Raw genomic sequence first — 25,113 nt, forward strand, 5'->3', positions numbered from 1 at the left:
TCTTCAGCAAAATAGCCTAATTTTTAAATAATCTGCTATAACTGAGGGTGCAGAAGTTACAATCTAATAACAATTTTTAAGCAAAACATTTATTAAAATCTCTCTAAGGTGTGTCTGTCCTCTGAAATAGTGAGTTCACCTCTATTAAAAAGCCCACTTTACTCACAGTGAGCCCACTGTGCAGGATGGGATCCGCCCTTTCTAATACCAGAGGGGAGGGGCAAGGGCCTTTTCCTGTCTTGTAATTGGCTGTCTCCCTTTGGAAACGTCATGACTGACGCCTCAGATAACTGTCCATGAGTTTTCTGAGAGAAGTCAGAGTAACTTTTTCCACTGAGCAGAATACAATCAACAATCATGGCAAGGGGGTAAGTCTTCAAACACAAATAACAAACACATACACAAAATAACTTCTTCTCCAGTGTGTGCATGTTTCTTATCAGCTGAGTGGTGACACTTGCAGCCACTTTGTTTCCATTCAAGATAGATTTATTTGATGTAAACAGTAGCTGCTCTGTAACCTGATACTCCTCACAGTTACTCTTTTAAAGTAAAGGTTTTTTGTTGTTACCTTCACATAAAATGTCCCTTTGGTCCAGAGCAAACAGCTGCTTTCTGTGTGTGAAGATTACAGGTTTTTGTTGTTTGTCTGGATGCTGTGTGTTTGGAGTCAGAGCTGTTGTTTGCAGGGTCTGGTAGTCATTAGTGGGTTGAATTATACAACAGAACAAACTGAACATAGTTGGCTACAAACACACAACACTGCAACAAAACTGCAGCTGTTTTCTGTCCTTGTGATGTTCACCGCCGTCCCTCTGACTAAATTAAGAACAGAGAAGTTTCTGTATCACTATGTGCGCCTTCCTGTCATTTGCTTCTTACTCAACTTTTTTTGTTTCCCAATGTGACATCTGTTTATATGACAGGAAGGGTGCGGCAGTTATTGTGATTTTTGAGCAGTTATTGTGATTTTTGAGCAGTTATTGTGATTTTTGAGGCACTTTTAAAGGAACTTTTAGAAGATTTTGAAGATTGAGCAGACACAGTTATAGTATCTGACCATGATCATGGTCTCACATTACACCCTGAATCATAATTGTTTGCCCAGGTGATAGTGGCACCACGAAATAGCATCTGGAAGTTACGTTTTTTTATGGTCTTTCTCAGGTTACAACCTATTCAGAGCCATGCAGTTGGAGGTGGGGTCATTTTGTAGAGGTTTTCCCTGCTGGTCGGTCAGTTTTCCGCTGGCATTGTGTCGACTAAGAAAAGAAAAAACATGAGCCAGATGGTTAGAATATCTCTGGCTGCTTTACATGCTTCATATCAGGACATTTGTAGACGATTTGGCTCAAATAAAACTGGCTGCTACTGACCCTTTAACATCCAGACAGTGTCACACTATTATTGTACTATTAAAGCCCACATACATTACTTCACACTGTACATAAATGATTTAAAATAACAAACAAGAAACATGTTGAAACAGGTTTACCAGCTGTTATCAACACAGGATGAAGTTTGTTGTACAAGGATGGTTTTGGGTTGCATCGACTTCCTGTTAACTTACTGTTATCTGAATGAATGAATGAGGCACTGTTGATTGGTTTAACTGCTGAATTAATCAGCGGTGATAACAAAATGGAACCAAACAAAACTCAAACTTTGCCTTCATCATTAATTCCTCCCAACGTGTGGCAGGAAACCTCACGTCTGACCAGATCAGGTGGGATTTGGAGGTTTATGAAAGGTTGCTGTTAGAAAATATTAATAAATACATCAAAAAGTCATTTGAAACAGAAATCAGTTAATAACAAATGACAGGTCACAGTAGGAAAAGAGTAGTTTAAAGAGCTATTGTGCATGTTGGAAATTCTCTCCATGAAGAACAAAGTAGTAGTTTTATTAGTTATTAGTTGATTCCAAAATGCATGTTTAAAGTGTCACAAACTTTAGTTTTGTCTTCCACTTCTACTCTACTTAATTCACTATGTTTTCTTTGCATTTTCACAGTCAGCAGGCCGACCAGGAGCTCACAGAGGTGTTCAACCAACTCTGGCGCCTTGATACCAACCGTCTCAAGCCGGGGACTGATTACATCATTTCCCTCCAGGTCAGTATCACAAATACTGCCGTCATCACTTCTCTGCAATGCAAAAACACTCAGAGATATATGCGGCACACGTGGACGTCCAAGGTGACGACCAACAGATAGTTTTAAGATTTTTTTTAGGTTCTTGTCAACTTCACTAGATGCCAGCGATTCTTCGACACACAGGACCTTTAAATACTTATAAAGTCAGTTTATTGTATATTGTATATATACTGTACTTTTTATACAGTACGTTTCCTATTAGTAAACAGAGAATAAAGTTAAGCTATCAGTTACTTTAAATAACCTTTTATATGTATTTATAGACTCATTATACGTGTGATGAACTGGATGCTTTTGTGTTTTTATACCAAATAAAAAGAGACGTATGTATTCCCTCATTTTGTGTCACTTTGTTGTTATGTTACACAGGAAAACTGGGGAAAACGTACAGACTGTGCAATGAATGTCGACCTCTGAGTCAGTGCTGATGTCTGTCTGTGTATTTACATGTGTTGTATTCAGGGGAGGGCAGGTTACGTGGCTCAGGGCAGTAACTATGCCAGAGACAGAGCGAGGGCTCCGCTCTTCACGTACGTCAACGAAGACAAACTCAAGAGCATCGAGACGTATGCTCGTAAGTAGCCTCTCCTGTCATTTCTTCTATCATCTCTTTTACTGGAACCAACTACGTCTTTAACAAGTGTCGATTTTACACAGATTTCATCAACTTGCTGGACAACTACGAGGCGTCCACAGGCGTGTCAGAGACAGTAACGTCAGAGGAGCTTCAGGAGAACAGAATCTTTATCGACGCCATAATGGAGACTGATATCATGAAGGTGCAGTAACTGTGTGAGAGACAGAAGGGGTCATCTCTTATATCTACAAACATCCTACACAGCAGCTGTTTACACTCCTGGTTACCTCCCGAAATGTTGACAGAGTTTCAAGAGTCTGTGTGAAGTTGACTTCCTAGAAAACCAGGCATCAGCTGTTATTTACTGTTGCAGGTTCCTGTCTGCCACTGCTGTTCCCCCACCTTTATATAACAGGTTCAACCAGTCACCTGGCCCTATAAAATGCTTATTTTAATGGCTTGTTCTCCATAACAAGAAGCATTTTAGAGAAAACACTGAAGGCTTTTAGCACAAGGATGGAAAATCTAGAGAAACTGAACATTCACACAAAATAACAGCTACATACTTCACTAAAGAGTTTACCTTCAGTCCTGTAGATTGGCAAAATGTGTTCAATGTTACATTATGTTTTCAAATTAAAGAAAAAAACCTGATTGAATGAGTGGAGACACATGCAGATGCTTTCAGAGAGGACACGTTAGGTCATTGAATGGTTGGATGAGAATGAAAATGATATGAATCAATTTAAAACCTATTAGAGAATGAAGAGGTTTCCAGAAACTGAGATTGTCTTTAAATTGTCACCAATCTGTCTGCTGTACATCCTTATTTTAGCATCATTTTAAGGACATTTTGTGATCAATAACAAGAAATTTCAAGTCAAACGTATCACTGGTCAGTAAACAATCTCAAAACAAAGTCAGTTTAGTTGCTGTTCTGGAGCTTTTGGGCTTATCACAGGGTCTTCCTCAGTTGCTGACATTGCAGTCAGCTTCTCCCAGTTAGGATTCCTTCAGTGTTCATTGTTCAGGAGGTTTCTATCAAGAGCTGAATTATCCACAGAGGTCTCCAAAACAAACAGACCTGGTGATTAAAACCAGTAAAGACACTGAATTAAAGGAATTTTACCTTAAATATCAGCTTGTTTCTCTGATAACTTAAGATCCAGACATCTGATGACTAAATTCCATCATCAAGTTCAAATATAGAGTTAAAAACAACAAAGTGTATCGTAAAAATGTGGCTTAAAGCTGGAAAAAAAGTCATTTTATGACAGCTTCAACCACAAGACATGCTTAAAGGAGATATGACTCCACTGACAGGCAACTGGTGAACCGTTGTTACCTGAATAGAATAACATTTCTGTGAGTTTGAACATTGTTTAAACATTTGGGATAATGTTAGTACACAACTCAACAACATATATAACATAGATCTAGTGTTTTTAGTCATTTTAATGTGAAAATGTTACAAATTATATCTTTAAATGTTCCTGACAAACTATCTTTATCAACTGTTTGTTCTTCCCTTCTCATATATATGCACTATACTCTTCTCCTACCCTGTTCTTTGATCCTAGCCTGACCATCAAACTGTATGTGTCCTCTTTATAGTGTGCTCACAAGTATCTGGTCAGGAAGGGACAGTCGCCATCAAACCCCGGACAGTTCAAGAGACAGCTGTACGACATCTGGTTCCGCCTCTACCACAGGGACAGGAGTGGAGGGTGAGTTTCAGAAATAACATCGTAACAGCAGGGGGCGCCCTTTGTAATGTTTACAGAGGCAATCCTGACTGTTAGCAGAGAGATCACAGGTTTAATCATCTACAGAATAACTTGTGGAAGTCAGAAGATGAACTTCCTTCTCAAGCATGTAGTAATCCTGCTTCCAGACTGAGAAAAGAAAAGATATAAATGAAGTCTAAACAAATAACTTTTGACCAGATATGGCTCTCCATCTCCATCTGACTGCTTCACAAAGGGGTACAGAGGAGTTAAACTACCGAGGTTTTCCAGGGTCGAGAATGTACTTTAATCCTAAAGAATAAATCTGATGGTTTAAACTCAGCTGTTTCTTTAACAGAGAGTCACAGTTACCTTTAGTGCTTCCATCCTTTATCCAGGCGACAATGCAAACACAGCAGATAAGAGGCCATAAAGTTAAAAACGGACATGATCCCGGGATGAATGAGAGCTTACATGGAGGGGTTATAAACTTACTGTATCATGGAACATGTTGATTTTTTTTATTACAGTGAGGATTCCTGTGGATTTGAACACGTGTTTGTGGGAGAAACCAAGTACGGTCAGGAGGTCATGGGTCTTCACAACTGGGTCCAGTTCTACCTGCAGGAAAAACACAACCACGTTGACTACAAAGGCTACAAAGCAAGAGACAACAAAGATACAGTAAGAAAACACACAGTGCAACTAGATCCACCATAAAGACACTGAGCACTTTCTGTAAAAAAAACCTAATTTTTATTCTCTTTTGTTAGTTTACTGCCATTAATGAACAACAAATACAATATATGAGTTCCTTAATGAACCTTTTTCGTCACTGTTTTCATAGCCCGATGAAGACGATCATGTCCTGAACCTGCAGTTCAGCTGGAAAGGTTTGGTGAAGCCGGTTGGCGGCTCCTTCATTGGCGTCAGTCCAGAGTTTGAGGTAGCTCTCTTCACCATCATCTTCCTCATGTCGACTGAGAAGATGACGTCCGTTACGGTGAAGGTGGACGAGTACATGCTGGAGCTGGTTGTCTATCGGCACGGACGATCCATCGGTACGTCCTACCCCAAACTGCTCAGCAGCAACAACAGGGATCTGTGACGTTGCACCAATCTGAGCCGGCAGCTGTAAAAACTTACGTTTAAATTTACATTTTCTGTTACATTTCATTCCTATAAAGTATAAACCTAAAGAAGAATCTGGATCCGGTTCTCTTTGCACTAAATGTCAGGCTTAAACTGTCTATAATCACAAAGTTTGTGGCCTAAATCTCCTGATCTGGATTGATATCATGGAAGGGATATTTTGTTATTAATCGTTTATTATTATTCAGTATTAGTATTTTTCTGTATGCTGTTATCGAGTAAATAAAAATATCTTTTGTTTACAAAGAAGTGTTGCATTTTTATTTTCCTCTGTTAGTGAAATTAGGACTTATAGCTTTTATAGAGATTTATAGAGATTTATAGGTTGTAGACATTTGCCCTGAACACAGTCTGTCAGGTAGACTTCCTCTCAGGCTCAGAAACCTTAAATGAAACTGAAAGAATTCGTTTTCACTCCAAGTTTCATTTCTGAGTACAGAAACTACAACAAACTGACTAATTGGGCTACAACTGAGTTAAAATGTGTTTGATACAGATTTATTAAAGAATTCTGACTTTAAAAAGAGAAATCTGAGGACTTATATACATATTATGTAATATTTTTTATTCTCTGAAACTTAATTCTTGTAATCATGAAGCAAATCCTACTAATAGATCAAATATATAAACATTGCTTATCAATTGTACTTGTATACAGTTAGATGTCTATATCATATATGAATTTGATATAATATAAAATGATTATATATTATATTATTATCAAAACACATTGTATTGTAAGAAGGTCATTGTATAGATTTCTGGGTTTTCCTATATTACAATAATTGAATTCCAAATGAAAGATGAAACCAGAAACATTTAACTTATTATACGTTTCAAATTGTAAGTGTCAAATTTAATTTGACACTTAATTAACAGATTTATTAAGTTGAACCTCAGTTAAGAGGGAGGAAGAGGAGTGTCTTCCTTCAGGCCATTCAGGTCCTCAATCAGTGACTTTACACACACATAACTTATAATACATCCACTGCCATACATCACTGTCACACTGATGTCACCTTATATCATAATATATATATATATATATATTATTATTATTATTATTTAATTATTTCAGTTTCATTTTTCTAAAACTCATTACTGGTTGTATCGTTTCACTTTCCCTCACACTCAGTCATGTTTTACCATCAATTGTTACTGTATTTTATTACATTATAATCATCTTCTGTTTTATTTGATCAGTTTTCAAGATTTTTGTATATTTTATTAACAGATTAATCTTCATTATATCTATTATATCTATTCGTTAGACTCTGGATACAGGCGCCTAATAATCTCCCTGTACGTTGTGGTTGTGTATGTGACAACAAAACTTAATTTACTTCATTAAATATCTGTGTATTTCACTCATTAATCAATAAATAATCTGAGCCGCCTCACAGACCAGACTCGGGGCGGAAACAACAACAAACCAGAACACGGACGCGCAGTCTCTCCGCGCATGCGTACTCAAACAAACCCCTTACATGTCAAAGCACGGATGAAACTGTCCGTTTGAAAACTAACTGATGAAACGGTGAACGAGCAGGTAAACACACACACACACACACACGCTGTTTTTTAAAAAGCTGGATTAAACTCTCCTGAATGGCGGCGACTGTCTCTCTCTTTCTTTCTCTGAACAAACTTTTTAAAAAGAGGCGAGAGAGAGAGAGAGAGAAACATGGAGGGCAGCTAGCCGCTCGGCTAACGTAACGGCCGTCAGTTGGCCGTCAGTTGGCCGCCCGTTGCCACCTGACAACCGCTCACATGACGTTCAACCGCCGCACCGGTGACGTTACACATCAGGGAACAGATCTTTATTGATGTGTTTGTAGTTTTAGATCGGTGGAGAGAGAGAGAGAGAGAGAGAGGGGTTGTTTATCTACTACAAACAACAACAACAACAACAACATGTTTGGGAAGAAGAAGAGAGCACCACAGCCTAAAGGCCAGGGCGCTGCTGCAGCCAAACAGGTAACAACAACAACAACAACAACAATAATAACAACAACAACGTTCATGTGGAGTAAACTCGCCATGTTTTTATCTCTGACTTCCCGGTTTCAGATGGGTCTGTTTGTGGATCTGGACCCGGAGGACATGATCCTGATGGAGGGGAGTCTGGACGACCCGGATCTGGAGGCTGAACTTGCTGCTATTACTGGAGATAAAGCTGCTGCTGGAGGAGGAAGAGCCAGGCAGAAGGGGAAAAGTGAGTGCAGGGGTTAGGATTTATAATAATAACATGATACAGAGACTGATATTATTATTATTATTATTATTAATATTATTATTAGTTGGCAGTTTACACATTTTATCTCTAGTCGTTTAGTTACCGGGGCTGGTTTTTTGTAGCTTCACAGCTTTAAAGGACCAGCGTGGAGGATTCAGTGGCGTCTAGTGGTGAAGATGCAGATTGAAACTAACTGAACACCACTCGCGTCTGTATTTGGCGACCGAGGGAAGGAGAGGGAGTTGTGTGTCAAGAGAAAACGACAGCGACAACATGGAAGATAGAAATAATTAAAATGTTATCATATTCAGGTGATTAAACATGAATGAAAACATACCTATAAATATTATATTCAATTTCTGCCAATAGATCCTCCTGAATGTTACACACTGGACCTTTAACCACCTTCAAAACTAGGCGAGCCCAGCAGATAGAGTTTCATTTACAAGACGGGAGAAGTTGACCGAGGTTCAAGGTCTTACATTTGGTGGACAAACTCCCAAAGGTCTCTCAATTCTTTCTCTTTATTACAATAAAAAGTCTGATATTTCAAGCTCAACATCGGCTGTTAGAGGAATTAAAACCATCAGCGCTGCAGATAAAAGCATTGCGAGTCCTTCGGGAGGTACACTTACAGTTGCTTTGTACTCCTCCTGCAACAACGTGCAGATTGCTGCATTAGTGATACGTGTTATTGATCTCGCATACAAACCCAGTTGGCTACATGATATTTGTGTCGCAGCTCCGCTGCCGATGGAAGACATCGCAAGAATGGCCGACGAGTGCATGAGGGATGTGGACGAGGATGAAGATGACAGTGACCTGGACGACGATGAAGATCTATTGGTTGGTGTTTATTTATCTTTGTCCTCATACCAGAGTTTAAGTGTTTAAATCTGACAAACTCAATGCAGCCAATCAAAGAAAAAACTATTTATTTTGGGCTGTTGTTGTTGTTATTGTTGTGTCGCGTTGCTTTCATGCACTCACTGTGAGCCTGTGACTTCAAGTTTCACATTTATACAGTACTTATTGGTCTGAAATAACAAAATACCCCGTGTTGTAAACCGAGTGGTACAGAACTACTTTGTGCTGCGGTAAAAGAAGAAATCTCTTCAGTAACTAACTCATAATAAACTTTGACACATGAACTCAGAGCAGAGTTGGATCCGGACTGAAGTGAGGCGGCAGCGTTCAGAGTGAGCTGCTGCTGTCTGATCAAATATTTACAGAGGCCTGTTGTGACAGCATTACAGTCGTAGTCAAACTTACTAAATATAAAAAGCAGGAAGTCCTTTAATTCTTTAATAATTCCCGGCACTGATCCTCCGCTCAACCTTGTTAAAGCTGCTGTTGGCAACTTTTATGAATGATAACTTTTTGTCAACATTAGTGAGACTTTCACTATATCCTGACAACAGTACAGAGACAGATAATCTGGTTCCTCCTTCTGCTCCTATTTGGTAATTTCAAGAATTCAGTCTCGTCTTAACAATCAGAGACACCAAAACCATCATTTATGATAACCAGAAGAGGTCCACCTGATTACTGGCTCACCTCAAGACCCAAAAGTGCTGTAAAGTGAATGTGAAGATAGAGACGGTTAAATCGCAAGATTGAAATCAGTGAGATGAAAAATGAATCGTGGTATGAAGGTGGTATCAAAGACATCCGTTTAACTCTTACAAAGAAAAGGAAAAAAGCATTGTTTTGCACAGTTTACACCCTAACTCATAAATAAATAAATATTCTTTACATTTGATAAAGAAAATATATTTAGTAGATTATTGTTTTAGGAATAAATTTGTCTTCAATCATATCGTGAGTTTAGTGTATCGTTACATTCCCAAAAAACAGTGGAAAAAACATCTCAATCTGACCTGGTTGTGTGTTCTGTGTACAATAATGCTGAAGAAATACCTCTTCATTACACACATTTACAGATTAATCAGTCTATTAATTGCACATTTCAGTCTACAGAACTTTTATTTGTCAGACAGGCTTTCACCAAACCGTCGAACGGAAAACTCGTCTCCCACTCTGTACTTCTGAAATCCAGCATCGCGTACAAATAATCAAAGTTGGCTGTTGATCAGTTGCTGTATTTTTCCCCCCCATCAGGCAGAGCTACAGGAAGTGGTGGGTGAGGAGGAAGCTGAGGATGCTGCAACTGTTTCCTCCCCGTCCTCTGCTGCCACTGCTGAATCTCCTCAAGCTCCGCCGCCGCCGCTCCTGCAGGTACAATACATGTCGCTCTCTGCCAGCTTTGTGACTGACACCACCGGCCACCAAAATACGTGTCAGATGGTGGAAAAGTTAAGCTGTTGCCGGTAACAGGAAAGGGCAGACGTATTTTTTAGGCCCACTGGTTTACAATTGATTTTATTTTTGGTTTAACTTTATCTGCATACAATAGTTGTTTACTTGATAATGCGACTGGTAGAATAGATGCACTTGAGGTAAGTCTGTGCTGTCCTGCAAACACATTTCCGGCTACTTTCCCTTATGTGTGTTTCAGTGTACTTAAAATACTTAAAATACTTTGTCTAGCATTTTAAACAAGTGATTAAAAAGTATATTTAGATGTGTATAAACTGCAATCAGTCTTTTATTTCTTCCTGTATCTAAGTATATCTATATATATCTAAATAAGTCCTTTTAAGCTTTTGTGTGCAGAGTGAGTTCTTGACCTAGCGTAGATTCACCAGCTGTTTTCAGACAATGTTGACAGTACCTGCCTGTTGTTTTGGTGAAGCAGCAGGAAGTAAAGGTCTCTTCAGCAGTGCCCGGCAGCCTCCAACACACCCTGGAGGAGAGAGTAGCCACGTACAAGATGGCCTTACAAAACGCCAAGACTGCAGGGGAGACGTCCAAAGCCCGGAGGTACGATCGCGGCCTGAAGGTGAGTGGAAATACTGATGATGTTGGTTCAACATGCAGAGTTACAGCAACATTTCCATTATGAATTATTATTATTATTAGTCATTGTTAAAATATGGGATGAGTTATAAACATGTTAACATGTTACACAGATTTGTTGGTACAATTATCTCATCAGGCAGACGTTACAAAGGGTTTATAAGTTGTAACTGATGGCTTTTATTATGAATAAATAATGAATTATTATTTATATAGATCCGTTATAAGACATTAACTATAAACTATTCTTTCTTAATAAGACATCAAGTCAGCACTTATAAATGTTCACAAGTCATTAATAAGTGTTTTTATTGCTTCAATCACCAGCATAACACCATTTAATATGATAATGTCATTTGAATGTATGTTTAGTCATCTTACTTTGATTTATCTCTGTCGAGGAGGTTTTATTGTAAAAACTATTATTTATATTATCTGAGTTTCACTATTTGATTCCCAAACTTAAGTTTATTCTGTATATTCAATGAAATAAAAGCAGTTTTCCCAGATGAAAATGAATTCCTCAATAAGCATTATGTAATGTTAATAATATATAATTTATGTGATCAATCAAAACGCCCAAAAGCTACAGACTTGTAGAAACACAATCTGTTGGTATTTACATATCTGATCACACTGTTGGCTCATTAAAAGAAGACATTATGCTGTTTTATCATCTTCTAAATAAATCCTCAAAACTCATTATTGAAGATATTTACTCATTTTCTTCTTTCATTGTTTATAACTATATATATTGTACATCCTTTACAGATGTTACTGATTGTTAATGTTACTCTCCACAGACTCTGGAGACGATGTTAGCTGCTGTGAAAAAAGGGAGACCCGTGAACGAGGCGGAGATCCCTCCTCCTGTTGCCACTGGAGCCCCGAGTGGCGCCTCTCGTCCCGCTGCTCCCCAACGACCCCCTCCTCCTGTACCCTCACCTCCTGAATCCAGTCCTTCAGATCAGCCTGCTGCACCAGAGATCGTCACACCCAGCAGTGAAGGAGAGCAGTCGTCCTCCTCCGCCCTGCCCGCTCTGAGCAGCGTCCCATCTCCAGAGGAGCAGGCGGAGGAACCTGCCGACCAGCCTCAAACAGATGGTCAGTTTCAGTTGGATTATACAACATTTTATGATATACTATATATATTATAGGGCCTACTGAGAGCCTACATTATCACCATAACTTACAAACTACACAGACACTCAAAAATTTGCTTCTGGGATGTGTAACTGTGACATTGGGTACCCTACATGATGTTTTTATTCAATTTACAAAGACTAAAACAAGGTAACAAAGGTGGCTAAAAGATGTAGATGTTGCCATATAAACTGATATATCAAACATACTGAAACTGGGGGGGGCTCATGTTTAGGATTGGTAAGTAGCGAGATTTGTGCGCTTGTGGACACGAAGGAAATGTTGATTTGGCCCTAAATTAGACACGAGTTGGTTAAATGTTGATTCACCAGGCTAAATAACCATGTACACGTAAACTTTAGTTCGATCTTTAATATGATTCCCCCATTCTGTATTCCAGCACAGTTTACATACAATACACTGCTTTAAATAGGAATTAAGTCACAAGCAATGGAACATTTCCTCTCTTCCTCATAATAATTGTTAATCAACATACTCAGTTTATCTGTCTGACAGATATATTACATTCTACAGGGAAAGTGGTTGTTTTTCTAGCTCCTCAATATGAGATGCATGTGACCTTTTCACTGCGGTAATTGTTGTGTGTTTCTGTCCCGTGAATCCACAGCGAACGAGGCAACCAAGACGCTGCTCTTGGAGAGGCAGAAGGAATACAAGATGGCAGCTCTGAGAGCCAAGAAGCAGGGAGACGTGGAGCAAGCTCGGCTTTACTTCAAGACCAGCAAGGTGAGTGGAAAGACAACACACCTGCTGTGCAGAAATTTGTATCAGCAGTGGTTCAGTAACACAGTTTTTGCATACATTTTAATATTCTGAAAATGTTTTCTCAGTTGTGTGCCAGCGTTTTATAAATGATGTGTAACCTGATAAAGTCTGGAGGACTTTTTTGTTTTTGAAAATTTCAAGATAAAAATTCTAATTAGTTCTGTTTATTTTGAGCTTTTGGCAACATCCAATATCAGCAGGTAAAATCCCTCTTGTCTTTTCCTTATAATTAAATAACATGTATAGTTGCTGAGTTACACTTTAAACGACTTCCTTCATTCTCTCCGTTACGTTTTCTGTACCTTTTATATCGCTGCAAGCTAAATGCACATAATGAAGCCTTGTTTCTGCTGAACTGGAAGCGGCATTCAAACTATTTTGCTAAGCAGAGCAAGTTTCTGCTGTAGGAATGTAGCAGCAGCTGCTTTGTGACAATCGACTGTAGACACACACACATTGTTTTTTAACCTGATGCCTTGCAGGATTATTGCAAAATAAAACTGCTATTTTTCTTGTTTTTGTTCAGAATTATGGTCCTCCTGTACTTTTAACTTATATCAACATTTAACATTATATTTAAGTTTATATACCAGACATCAGTCATGAAACTAACCCAAATTAGATTTTTTTGTATGTCTCAGAAATATTTATTTTTTAATATTTAGAGTCAAACATACAGTTACATGTTGTTGTCTGTGCAGTCTGTTGTCTGGTCCTGTTGCTGCATATTCTGACTGCAGGATTTCTCTCTCAAGTATGTGAAACATGCCAGCAATTTGGAAGTGAACAAAGACCATTATTATGTCTGACAGAGTTTGGGGTTTTTGGTATTTTTTGGCGCAGAGGTTCGATGCAGTGATTGAGGCGTTGGAGAAAGGACAAGCAGTCGACCTGAGTGGCCTTCCTCCATCTCCCGGACAGGGTAAGGAACGATTATTAGTATTAAAGTGTTTTTATGATAGTCTAGTATAGTTCTTTTAAAAACAGAAGTTATAAGGTGATACACAGAAGGAATATTGTGGGAAATATAAGATACAGAAGAGAATACGTGTATAAAACACAATAAATCCAATTCAAATTCCAAGAAAATCTTGAAAAATCCAAGAATAAGTGGGTTTTAAGATCTGTTGTAGTAAGATAGAAAAAAAAAACAGGAGCAACAGCAGAACAATAAACATTTTAAATGATATAATATAGTACATCAACTATTCTAGAAATCCAACGGTGGTCACGAGGGTCTTTCAGGAAAGGGAATGTAGATGAGGAAATATATAATCAGTAGGTTCCAGACACATCTTCTGCAGAGTCAATAAAGCCTGTTGTACCTGCTTCTGTATGTTTTAATTCATCTTGTGTGTTTAGGTTCAGAAGGAAGCTCAGCTCCAGTGAAGGAAACATCCCCGGGGCAAAAAATAGAGGCCACCCAACCGGTTGCAGCAGCTCCAGGTGATAATAATGTCAACAACTATATATATTTGCTTGTATTGTTGTGGTAATGTTTTATTTTTGTGCAGACGTGCAGTTCTTTTTCCGATCACCCTCCTACTTCTCTTGTCGGTATTCATATCAGCTAATGTCAGCTTCAGGGTTAACACAAGAGGTGACTTCAAAGTGAAGAAAACACACTGCTGGTGTCGTGCACAGCGCGCCCACAGAGGCTGTTTGTAAAAAAACAACAATACGCTGATAATAGGTGATAATGAGTGAACAGAACTAATTATAATTCAGTCAAACATCTCTGTGGTTATATTCAACTGTCAACTATGATTTCCTGACATTTACATTCGTTTAATACTTTAGTTTATGATCAAATACCTGCATAAATAATTACGTTCTCACTAGCCTCAGCTGTACTTTACTGTTTAGTGCTAATTAGCAAATATTAGCATGCTTTTAGCTTAAAAACCAAACACTGTGTTGTTGCCTCACCCCCGCCTCAGCCTCTGACCCCCCATCAGCCCCCGCGGCTCCCAAAGACGTGCTGGAGGCTCTCGAGCAGAGACGGGCCAAGTATGTGGAGGCGTCCAATCAGGCCAAAGCCAGTGGGGACGACCGCAAGGCCCGAATGCACGACCGCATCGCCAAGGTACAAGGAGAGACTCTCCTACTAAAACTGTGTTATGTTCAGTATTTATACTCGATTGTCTCTCAGTTACTGGTGTAATAAATACAACAAAGCTGGCACATCAGTATAAAATTCAGCTGTGAAACAAGTTAAACATCCATTCAGTATAACAGTGTGTAAAAAAGCTTTATTTTAAGGTAACAAACACACAAGGATTCTTATTTTCAGGTGATTTTACACCAATGAAAACACATTTATTATATATTATTATATTCTACATCTGCCAATAGAGCCTAAATGTTACACACTGGACCTGTAAAGACACAATGAAAGAGATTTGACTTTAATCTTCAAAGTATATGAATAAAGTAAACTAAGAATGGACAAAACAACAATGGCACCCTCCTCAGAAATATTATACTTTACGAGCACTTTACAGCAACAAGTCTCTCCTCCTTTTACCCCCATTACATTAGCATATCCCTCTCTCCTCCTGCAGCAATACCAGAGTGCCATCCGAGCTCACAAAGCAGGAAAAGCAGTAAACTTTGAGGAGCTGCCGGTTCCCCCTGGTGAGATTCTTTTATGATTCATGTTCTTTAAGTTGAGGGTAATTTCCGAGCTCCGTAAAATCGGATTTGTGTTTCCGGTTCTGTATTCCCGAGGTGTTAACTGTGTGCTGTCAGTGAGTCTCTGTAGCGGCGCCACAAGACGTGTTTTTGTCCTTTTTGACCAAAAGAGTAAATCTAGATCGCAGCGTCAGATTGAGAACTTTTATATCTTTCAGGTTTTCCTCCGATCCCGGGACAGAAGGCGACAGGAGCCGAGCAGGGATTCGTCGCCGCTCTGGTGGCAGCTGATAAACTTACCTCCACCGATGTTACCGAAATAGCAGATGAAGAAGAAGATGAAGAGACGGAAGAGGAGGTGGGTTGTCATCAGTATGTTATAATTTATTTTATTAGGTTTTTTTTTTTTGTGGATGAATTGTTGATACAGTTGTTTTGTGTTTGGTGTTCAGTCTAAGCCGGCTGTTCCACAGAAGCCCACGTTAGACGTCCCCACCGCTGGTCAAGGAAGGAAAAGGACACCGTCAGCGTCACCTGACAGAGCAGCAGCCAGGGACCGACTCTCACCAACAGGTCGGTCCTAAAAGGAAACAACACGTCCTTCAAATACACTCAGTTCAACCTCTGGTGTGACAGAGATAGAGAGATTTTTAAATACACCGGTTGTCTCTGTAGCAGCGAACATCCACAGGAAGTCACTCAGTTCTGTGACGTTACGCTTAACAATTAAGTGCCATATATGACAGTAAATTGTATATTTTAAGGTTTTAGACTGTTAAATTAAAGGTGTTACTGAACCTCTGGTTTGCTTGTACAGGACTTCATCCAGTTATAGAAGTAATCATGTTTTATGTATAAGAATTGAGAATGGTTGAGGTTGAGGTTTGTCCTTCTTACAAATTTAAGAACTCAGTTTATAGTAATTCAAGTTTTGTTGTTTCTGTTTCACATTTGCGCACATATTAGATATCGCCTTGTGTTTCTATATATTTTGTGCCTTTTTACTACTATTTCAATGTAAATGTCTTTGCTGTTGATGTGACATTCACTTTGGTCAACTCTGGTTCTTTCAGACGTTCTGTATTAATAAACTTGATTTAATGTTGTAGCTTTAACTTTCATCCCCTAATTAATTTGCTTTGCGTCTGGTTGTTTACAATTGTTTTACTTGGTATTTCCTCTCTGTCTTCGTCCTCCAGCGGTTCAGCAGCTGGAGTTCCTGGAGGGCAGGAAGAAGCAGTACATGAAGGCGGCTCTGCAGGCGAAGCAGAAGAACGACATGGAGCAGGCCAAGGTTTTCCTCCGCACCGCCAAGGGCTTCGACCCGATAATCGAAGCAGCACGCAGCGGCAAAACTGTGGACATCAGCACGGTGAGTTTTCTCTGCTACTGGCAGTCAACTGAAGACTTTTGGGGTTATAAATGGGCCTTAATGAGTCAGTGGAAATGGATTTGGATGAGAGTAGGGGGGTGATTATGGTTATTTGTTACATAAAAATTAGCTCAGATGTGATCTCACAGTTTGATTAATTGAGCTGCGTTTATTCTTCTGCTGAAGAAAACATCTGTTTCCTGTTTGTGGGAAATTGTCTTAATTCAGATTTTTCTCTCCCTAGAATAAGTTGAACTCTTTTATGGTGTGTCAGTGCAACCAAGAGCAGTGGCTTAAAAAATGTCACATTCAGAGATAAAATGAGGCAAAACAAAACATGCATTAGGATTTTTTATTGATCAGTAATTAAAAGCAGGAAGAGCTAACCAAAGGTGCATTGCTAAAACCTGAAACTACAGTCAGTTATGTCACTGAATTGGTACTAAATAATAACCAAATCCGACTCTCTCTCTCTGTCCTGTATCTGCAGGTGCCGTCGCCCCCTGGTGACGAAGACGAGGACTTCATCCTGGTCCATCACAGTGACGTGCAGATCTCAGAGAAAGCCGAGCAGGTTTACACACAGCTGGCAAAGATCCTCAAAGAGCAGTATGAGGTAAAGCTGCAGGAAAAAGACGATTACAGATTGTTACGATGTTGTGTCCACTGTTGTTATTCCATTAATTCATTTCTGAGAAGAAAAGTATGTTAATATTTATGGACATCTTTTCCAACCACAGCTCATGTTTGAAATTGGATTAATTTACATTTCTCACCAGAATTTGGAAGCTTGAACATTTTTCTAAAATAAAAATTCAAATGAAATGAAGTTTATAAAAGTTAAATTAGGCCGAGCTGTTATCAGGATAAATAACATTGATGTTTGTCATCTTCATGGGTTAATAAAAACATTATTTATATATACAAAATTAAGAATTTCAGCTTATTGATTACGCGGTGATAAGATACGAATTACAACTTTTAACATTTTTATCATACGAGTAAACTTCAATGTTTAAATCCCAGATCCTCCAGAAGAAACTCTAATCCGTCTCGTTGCTCTGCACACGTTGTTCTTTTCTTGTTGTGAAGACAAACATTTTCCTTGAGATCTCCTGAGATTTCTTTCCCCCTTTTTAGAAATGTATGACTCACTCCAAGCAATTCACACACCTGGGGAACGTCTCCCAGACAACAAAGTAAGCAGTGAACAGTTTTTAAGTTTACATACAAACTCCAAACTCCGTTAGAACACCGGAGAAAGCCTGAAACTGTTTTCTTTAGCAGAACATCTATTTGGATTAAACTGGATTATGTCTATAAAATGTCGCCAGAGTTTAAAGTGATGTTATCAGATATTTTGTCTGACAAACCCACAAGTTCTCAGTGTGTGTGTGTGTGTGTGTGTGTGTGTGTGTGTGTGTGTGTGTGTGTGTGTGTGTGTGTGCGTGTGCGTGCGCTGCAGGTTTGAGAAGATGGCGGAGAGTTGTAAGAAGAGTCTGGAGGTGTTGAAGTTGGCGCAGTCGAGAGGTCTGCCTCCTCCTAAACATCACTTTGAGGAGAGGTCGTTTCACACCGTCAGGTGGGCGCTTTACTTTAGATCGATGGTTCTAATACTGTAGTACGTGTACCGCTGGTGGGACGCCAGCCGCCTCTAGTGGTACGTAGAGGAACTTCTGAAATATATTTTTTTAAGAATAAAATAAAGTAATTTAAAAACACAATACTCACTAATACATATATTGAATTATAAGATCACTGAAATGTAATTTAAAAGAATAAATAATAATTTCCTGCATTATTATTTATATATATAATTTATCAGTCTGCTGCGTACTCATGCGTGCATCCATAATTAGCTACAAGATAAAATGTGATGGTAAGATAGTAAGTGAAGGGAAAATAAATGATTCAAAAACACCGCAGTCGTTGTTTCAAACAGGAACTATTAGGAAGAAGTACGACGTTTTCCACCAAATCTCTGATTCTCAAACTGATTATGTTCAAGATTCAATTCAGTCAACAGTAAATAATCTTATTAGGAATAAACCTGCCTCCTGTGTGAGCTGTCTGTAGGGGAATAAGTCGGCATATGATCCTGTTGTTGTTTATATTTTACATGTGGTGTAAAAAGTTTGAGAAACGCTGATTGAACTTTAAAATGTTCTTAAGTCCTGACAAGTTCTGATTCATTAGTAATAAAGGTATTGAATGTTTAAAAATATGGCGTACAATTTAATACAATCCAATACAACAGATCTGCCACAAATTCTACATTTAAGAAGGTTATAATGCTCAGTGTTTTCTTACCCTGTCTGACTGGTGTTAATTCAACATTATGTTTATTGTTGAGGTTATAATTAGTGTGTCACCTCTGATGTTCTCCTTCACCCTTTCTATTATTATTTCCTAAAGCACTTTAACTTTACTTGTACTTAACGTAGATGCCAAGGCAGTAAATCTCTGTCTTTTCTTTCTTCTTTCGCTCCCTTTCAGGATATTTCCGGAGCTGAGCAGCACTGACATGGTTGTCATTATTGTCAAAGGGATGAATCTTCCTGCTCCTAGTGGTAAAAACAAAAAGCTTCACCGATCAGTCCTTTATAAACACTGTATGGTTGGTTCACATGAAACTGTTCTGAGAAGTGGTGTTTTATACCTTCAGTTCAATTAAAGAAGCCTTAAAATTATGTTTTTTCACTTTGTTTCTGGTGGAAATTTTAACTTTTCATTTTGTATTTTTCTTTTTGTGTTTGTTCTTGTTTTCAGTTTGAAGTGAAACTCTCTTAAATTGAGTTGCCATGATGATTATTAACTTTGCTTTGTGACAAACTTTCTCCTTCAGGGATCCAAACAAACGATCTGGATGCCTACGTAAAGTTTGACTTCCCCTACCCGAGCACGGTAAGAGACTTCAGCTCGTTTCCATTCTCTCAGTCAACCACGTGCTCGCTGAGACGGTTCGTACGGCCGACTTTTCTCCTGAAACTGTTTGTTTTTCCCGTTTTTGTTGCCACCAGGAGCAGCCGCAGAAACACAAAACGGCTGTCATCAAGAACACTAACTCGCCAGGTGAGACATAAACTGTCTGTTTGTGTGACGACAACGTGGATGTGTGTAGATTTTATTTTCAGAATATTATACTGAACTCAAACACCATTCATTAAGCGCTGAAGGTATCGACTGTCCTTTGTTAACATCTCTTCAGACTGTCTGAAGATTAAACCCTCAATACATCAGAGGTGACAGAAGTGCACACATTCTTCACTCAAGTAGAAGTACAGATAATAAAATAATATACTTACTTATTAAAGCAAAAAGTCTCTTTGTTTCTCTTGAGGATATTCCTACTGGCTGTTTCTGTGTGACTCTAACTGAGGGTTGAGTCTTCAGCTCTCATGTGTGATATGCACCGATCTTGATGTCTATCACCCCTCAAATGTATTAAAACTAAAGTAACGAGACAGTTTTAACAATGTCAGGAGTAGAAAGTTCAGAGATTTGTTGTAATGTAGGAGAAGTTGTCCGAAAACTAAAGTAAAGTAGAATCTTGAAAAAACATCTTAAGTACAGTATTTAAGTGTTTGTACTTTGGTACTTTTCACCTCTGCAAAACATTTAAGTTTTTTATTAATGTGATGCTACAAGTAAAAGTAAATCCACAAACCATTAAAATTAAATATCCTTATTTCATACATTTTTAAAATCTATTTTTGTGATTATTTTCTGGGATAAAACATTTATGTTTATGACTATATGAGTGGTGTTTTATTTCAAAATAAAATAACTAAAGATCTTTATTATTATTATAAATATGTTCATCAGGATGGCAGACTTCTGGTTCAGTGCTCTCCTATATAATTACAGTGTCCTAATTATTGTAGAAACATGTTTCTTTAATGTTGTTATGCACCTTGCTCGTATAGATGGAATAAAATAACAGATTGGTGATGTGTTTTAAAGTTTTAATCTGATCTTAATGTTGATCTTAATGTTGATCTTAATGCTGATAGGACTCTTCATATCTACCCCTCATGTATAGCATCAGGTTAGAGCAAATAAAACAGTAATAATAAAACTATAATTTACATGCCATTGTAGGTTAATATGGATGTTTACAGGTAGAAAAATACAAAAACAAACTGTATTTATTGTTTATTTTTTTGTCTGAAACACTTTTTATTTAACGTCTCAGAACGCTGCACCTCTTCATCCTTAATCTCTTCTTCTCTCCAGAATATAACCAGAGCTTCAACCTGTCAATCAACCGTAACCACCGCGGCTTCAGGAGGGTGGTGGCGTCTAAAGGCATCAAGCTGGAGCTGCTGCACAAAGGGTGAGTCACCGATCTCCGACGGAGCTGCTCACACTGCAGGGAAACCTCCCCACTTACTGCAACGACTGTATGAGACTTCAGTGAGGGGAATGTTTTTTTGGGGGTTTGTGGTTCAACTAGAAGTCGAAGCTTCTTAAAATGCATCAATAAAAATAGTTCTGACTCTGACTCTGACAGAACAACATCAATACAGCTGAGTATGAATACACAATGAGTTCATATTGTAATGATTATCATGGCTCAATATTCATATGTTATAATATTTACTAAAATTCACATTTGTAGTTTTACAAAAACATATTTGGGTACTATTTATTTATTTGTTACCCTGATATATCTTCATATTAAAACCTTAGGACTGCAGCTTCAATCGTGTCTGAAGTTGCTGCCAGTTAATTTTTGTATTTGAGTGAAAGGAAAGGAGTGAAAAACACAATATATAACTTATAATATATATATATATATATATATTATAAGTAAAGTTATTTTATCATATCATATCTGTATTCATGTCAGAGTATCTAGTATCTTTGTGTTGAGACTGTTGCTGTGTGTCGTCTCTCAGAGGGTTCTTGCGGAGCGACAAGCCGATCGGGACGGCCCTCGTAAAGCTGGACAAACTGGAGTCACAGAGCGAAATCAGGGAGATCGTAGAGGTGAGTCGATCGAACACACAACTCCATAAAACAAAGCTGATTGAGAGACATACGTCGTAAATCGTGGAGGCTCAACAGTTGTGTCTCTCCTGTCAGGTGATGGACGGTCGGAAGCCCACAGGAGGTCGCGTCGAGGTGAAGATCCGCCTGCGGGAGCCTCTGAGCGGACAGGACATGCAGACGAGCACCGAGCGCTGGCTGGTGATCGACCAGTCGAAGGTAACATTAAAATACACAGTTTATATTTTTGCTGAGGTTGTGTAAAACTTCTGACGTTGTTTCTTTTTTATCTTCTAAGGTTCTCGTTTAGAAGCTGCTGCAAGAAAATTCTCAATAGAAAGGTAATTTTAAATGTAACTCAATTATATTTGTTATTTATAGACAGTTATTTTAACTTTATATCTGAGAGGATGAGACGATTGATGCCAGTCTGTATATTAAATATAAAACTACAGCCAGTAGTTGGTTAGGTTAGCTTAGCATAAAGACTAGGAACTGTCCAAAGGTAACAGAATTCACCTACTGGCGCTTTAAAGCTGACTAATTAACTTAATTATAGCTTGTTTGTTTAATCAATACAAAGAATTAATTCTACAAATAACTTTTTATATAGAGGTCAGCTCAGTTTTTGTACGATTTAACAAGATGGAATTACAACAGTGGATCTTTTACTGGATGTTATTTTTAATTATATAAACATCTTTAAAAGATCTGAAATTAATAAATAGTAATAAATAAACAAATAAATAATTCCTACTAGCCGCATCTTTGCCGTTTGTGAAAGTTTTTGAAAAGACACTTTTAGAATAAAGTGACGTTAAATAAACATTATATGTGATAATGTGATTAATAACATAATATTAGTCTCTGAATCACCTAATACCACATTAATAGAAGCCTCCATGTAGATCTTAAACGTTTGGGTGCGTTTGATTCTGATAACGGCTCCTCTGTCTCGCAGATTAAAGGCACTCAATCAGAAACACCCGGAGGAGGAAGGACAGCGTTTCGGACGTGACGAGGACGGTCTGTTGTTCTACAGACTGAACTCAGACCAACACGGGTCTTTGACTTGTTTTTAAAAAAAAAAAAAAACTTTTTTGCACACTTGCAAGACACCAGAGCTCCCTTTCACACTCGCAGTCCACCAGGAGGAGACATGGAGCTGGTTCACTGTAGGTCAGCTGGTCTGTGGCTCACTGACATGAAGTCTCTCCAGCCTGAGCGACCGATGACACCAGCTGATGGACAGGTCGAGGCGGGAGGGAGGAAAGGGAGGAAAGGGAGGAGGGTAGTCGTCTCTTTTGAGTCATCAATGATGAATCGCACAGATAAAAAGCTCAGGAGGAAAGCAGGCAGACGAGGTGGAGACGAGGGTTCATCCTCCTGGAGGACGGCAGAAGGGGGGGGGGCTCAGTGTCGAGCTAACCTGATCCTGCTGCCCCAGACATGACTCTAGTTAATATATATATCAAAGAATGTGTACATATTTCCTTCATATTATACAGAGCTGGTATCTAGAACTGCACCTATGCACTAATACCAAAGTAATCACAGTTGCTGTAAGATCCTGCACTTATTTGAAAATCTGCCTTTTGTCTGCCGAACCTGTTGGTATGTGACGGGACACGGGCTGGTTTTTTTTGTTTTTTAGTTTTTCAACCCACAAGTCACCTGGTTTTGAGAAGGCGAGCAGATGCAGCACCCTCACACACGTTTCACAGGAGAAAAAGCCAAGAAATGATGACGTTATCGAAGGTACGACTGTATAATTATTGTTATTACACTCCCAGTTTGATTAGTCCTCCAACGCTAACTGTGGTCACTAAACTGCACTCTTATCTGCGGCTTTTAGTTGTTAGATTTATATATTTGTCTTGTTTACACTCGATTGCACAACTGAGCTGAGTTTAACTGATCTTTAGTTGTAAAGAGTCAGTCTATGAAGCTAAATATTAGTTTAATATTAAAGGCAAACACACATTATGAGATGGTTAAAGAGTCAGATGATGACTAAACTTTGCATCCTGTACGTATTTTAGTTAAAAGAAGAGTTCTAAACCTTTTGGGAAATACACTTATTTTTATTTTTCTTGCAGAGAGTTAGACGAGAAGATCGATACCACAGGACACTGTTAGCCTAGTTTAAAATTACACTCTTCTAAAGTTCACTGATTAACATCGGTTGTATTTTTTTATTTAATCTGCACACAGACAGAAATGTAAAAACTTTTCAGAGGGAGAAACTTGCTGTAAATATTTGTTGGTGACTAGCTGTTTCCACTCTGCTTCCAGTCAGAACAACAGAAATAAACACAGTTTTGGTCTTTATAACTTATTTCCCCGCTCATGACAACCGTATGGGGGTGAATTATTGAGTTAACTCACATGTTTAAATTATATTAAGGCTTAAGGCGTTTGTTTTCTGTAACCAGGCTTCATTCGGCTCCACCTATTGACTGAGTCCGGATCGGACCGAGCTCCAGTTTCATATTTAAACCTCAAACAAGAGGAAGTGGTAAAGATCTTCTCACTGAACTCTCGACAGGAAAGCCAATAAGTTTATTCCTCAAAACTCTTCCTTTGAATGGAACGACTTTTACAACTATGCAGCAGATATTGAACATTTGGATGATTTTAAGGGGCCAGTTCACCCAGATGACTCAAAGCTTTTAGATAGTTTAGTGCCGATATTTATATTAGGATTATATAGAGTTAGTTTGTGCTTCTTAAAGGAAATCACAACTGGAAAAAAAAGTTGTTTTTTGAAGGACAAATAATTAATTTACAATAAATCCTTAAAGTGCCTCTGAAAGAACGACTATATTTCTAACAGCTACTAAATGGACATTATTGGTGAGATTGATCTTTTCACAAACGTCTGATGAGTTATTAAAGAGAAACCAACGTTGTTTTTGAGTGAACTGACCCTTTAAAGTTTCACCTGCAGCATCGACTCAAATGCTGCACACAAGAAGAAGAAGAAGCCATAACAAACCTACTGAGCCAACTACATACGTTTCCATTAGCAACAGCTTTACCTCAACGCCGTCTGCAACGTTATTCAGTTGCCAAATGTTACTGTGGTCACAACATTTCTCTCTGTCAGCATCGATGTGACGCTCATATGACGTTCAGTTTAATGACAAACGTTGGCCTGATCGATTAGAAACCGTTATAATCCGTCATTTCATCGTCTGTGGAAACATTTTCATCACCTACTTGTTTACAAAGATGAATGATGTCATGTTTATATTTACTAAATGCTACGAAAACAGAATCAAGGCTATATTTTGTTTTTAATTGTGGACCCTGCTTAAAAACAAAACAATGTACCAATTAAAAGAAAAGCTTTTACTTTTGCATTGTGATGGGTTTTTTTTTTCAAAGTTTCTTCCAGTAAAAAGGAATTTAAATGTT

General features: G+C 38.4%; 2 protein-coding genes across 7 annotated transcripts; both read left to right on the forward strand.

Annotated features, from left to right (window-relative positions):
* The first annotated feature begins 269 nt into the window (after positions 1-269).
* Positions 270-5,860, forward strand: LOC127364813 (uridylate-specific endoribonuclease C). The gene is made up of 7 exons (XM_051402609.1): positions 270-368; positions 2,014-2,113; positions 2,618-2,729; positions 2,813-2,934; positions 4,347-4,459; positions 4,990-5,143; positions 5,307-5,860. Exons 1-7 carry the CDS (start codon positions 358-360, stop codon positions 5,565-5,567), a joined length of 873 nt encoding a protein of 290 aa, XP_051258569.1. The 5' UTR covers positions 270-357; the 3' UTR covers positions 5,568-5,860.
* Positions 5,861-7,053: 1,193 nt separating this feature from the next.
* On the forward strand, positions 7,054-25,050 carry cc2d1b (coiled-coil and C2 domain containing 1B). Of its 6 annotated transcripts, none has more exons than XM_051405882.1 (26): positions 7,054-7,160; positions 7,450-7,588; positions 7,682-7,826; positions 8,590-8,693; positions 9,969-10,085; positions 10,603-10,749; positions 11,570-11,870; positions 12,538-12,656; positions 13,539-13,617; positions 14,058-14,141; positions 14,636-14,781; positions 15,260-15,332; positions 15,548-15,687; positions 15,782-15,902; positions 16,529-16,701; positions 17,192-17,317; positions 17,842-17,900; positions 18,167-18,283; positions 19,198-19,271; positions 19,547-19,605; positions 19,722-19,773; positions 20,938-21,037; positions 21,603-21,693; positions 21,790-21,912; positions 21,992-22,034; positions 22,655-25,050. In XM_051405882.1, the coding sequence occupies exons 2-25, from the start codon at positions 7,526-7,528 to the stop codon at positions 22,001-22,003; spliced, it is 2,625 nt and encodes an 874-aa protein (XP_051261842.1). In that variant the 5' UTR covers positions 7,054-7,160; positions 7,450-7,525; the 3' UTR covers positions 22,004-22,034; positions 22,655-25,050. The 6 variants fall into 6 exon arrangements, with proteins under 6 accessions (XP_051261842.1, XP_051261922.1, XP_051262012.1 ...); XM_051405962.1 differs by having other exon boundaries at positions 10,606-10,749; XM_051406052.1 differs by lacking the exons at positions 7,054-7,160; positions 7,450-7,588 and adding an exon at positions 7,970-8,158 and having other exon boundaries at positions 7,690-7,826.
* Positions 25,051-25,113: the final 63 nt, after the last annotated feature.

The sequence above is a fragment of the Dicentrarchus labrax genome, unplaced genomic scaffold (genome assembly GCF_905237075.1).
Source record: "Dicentrarchus labrax unplaced genomic scaffold, dlabrax2021, whole genome shotgun sequence".
Classification (NCBI taxonomy): Eukaryota; Metazoa; Chordata; class Actinopteri; family Moronidae; genus Dicentrarchus; species Dicentrarchus labrax.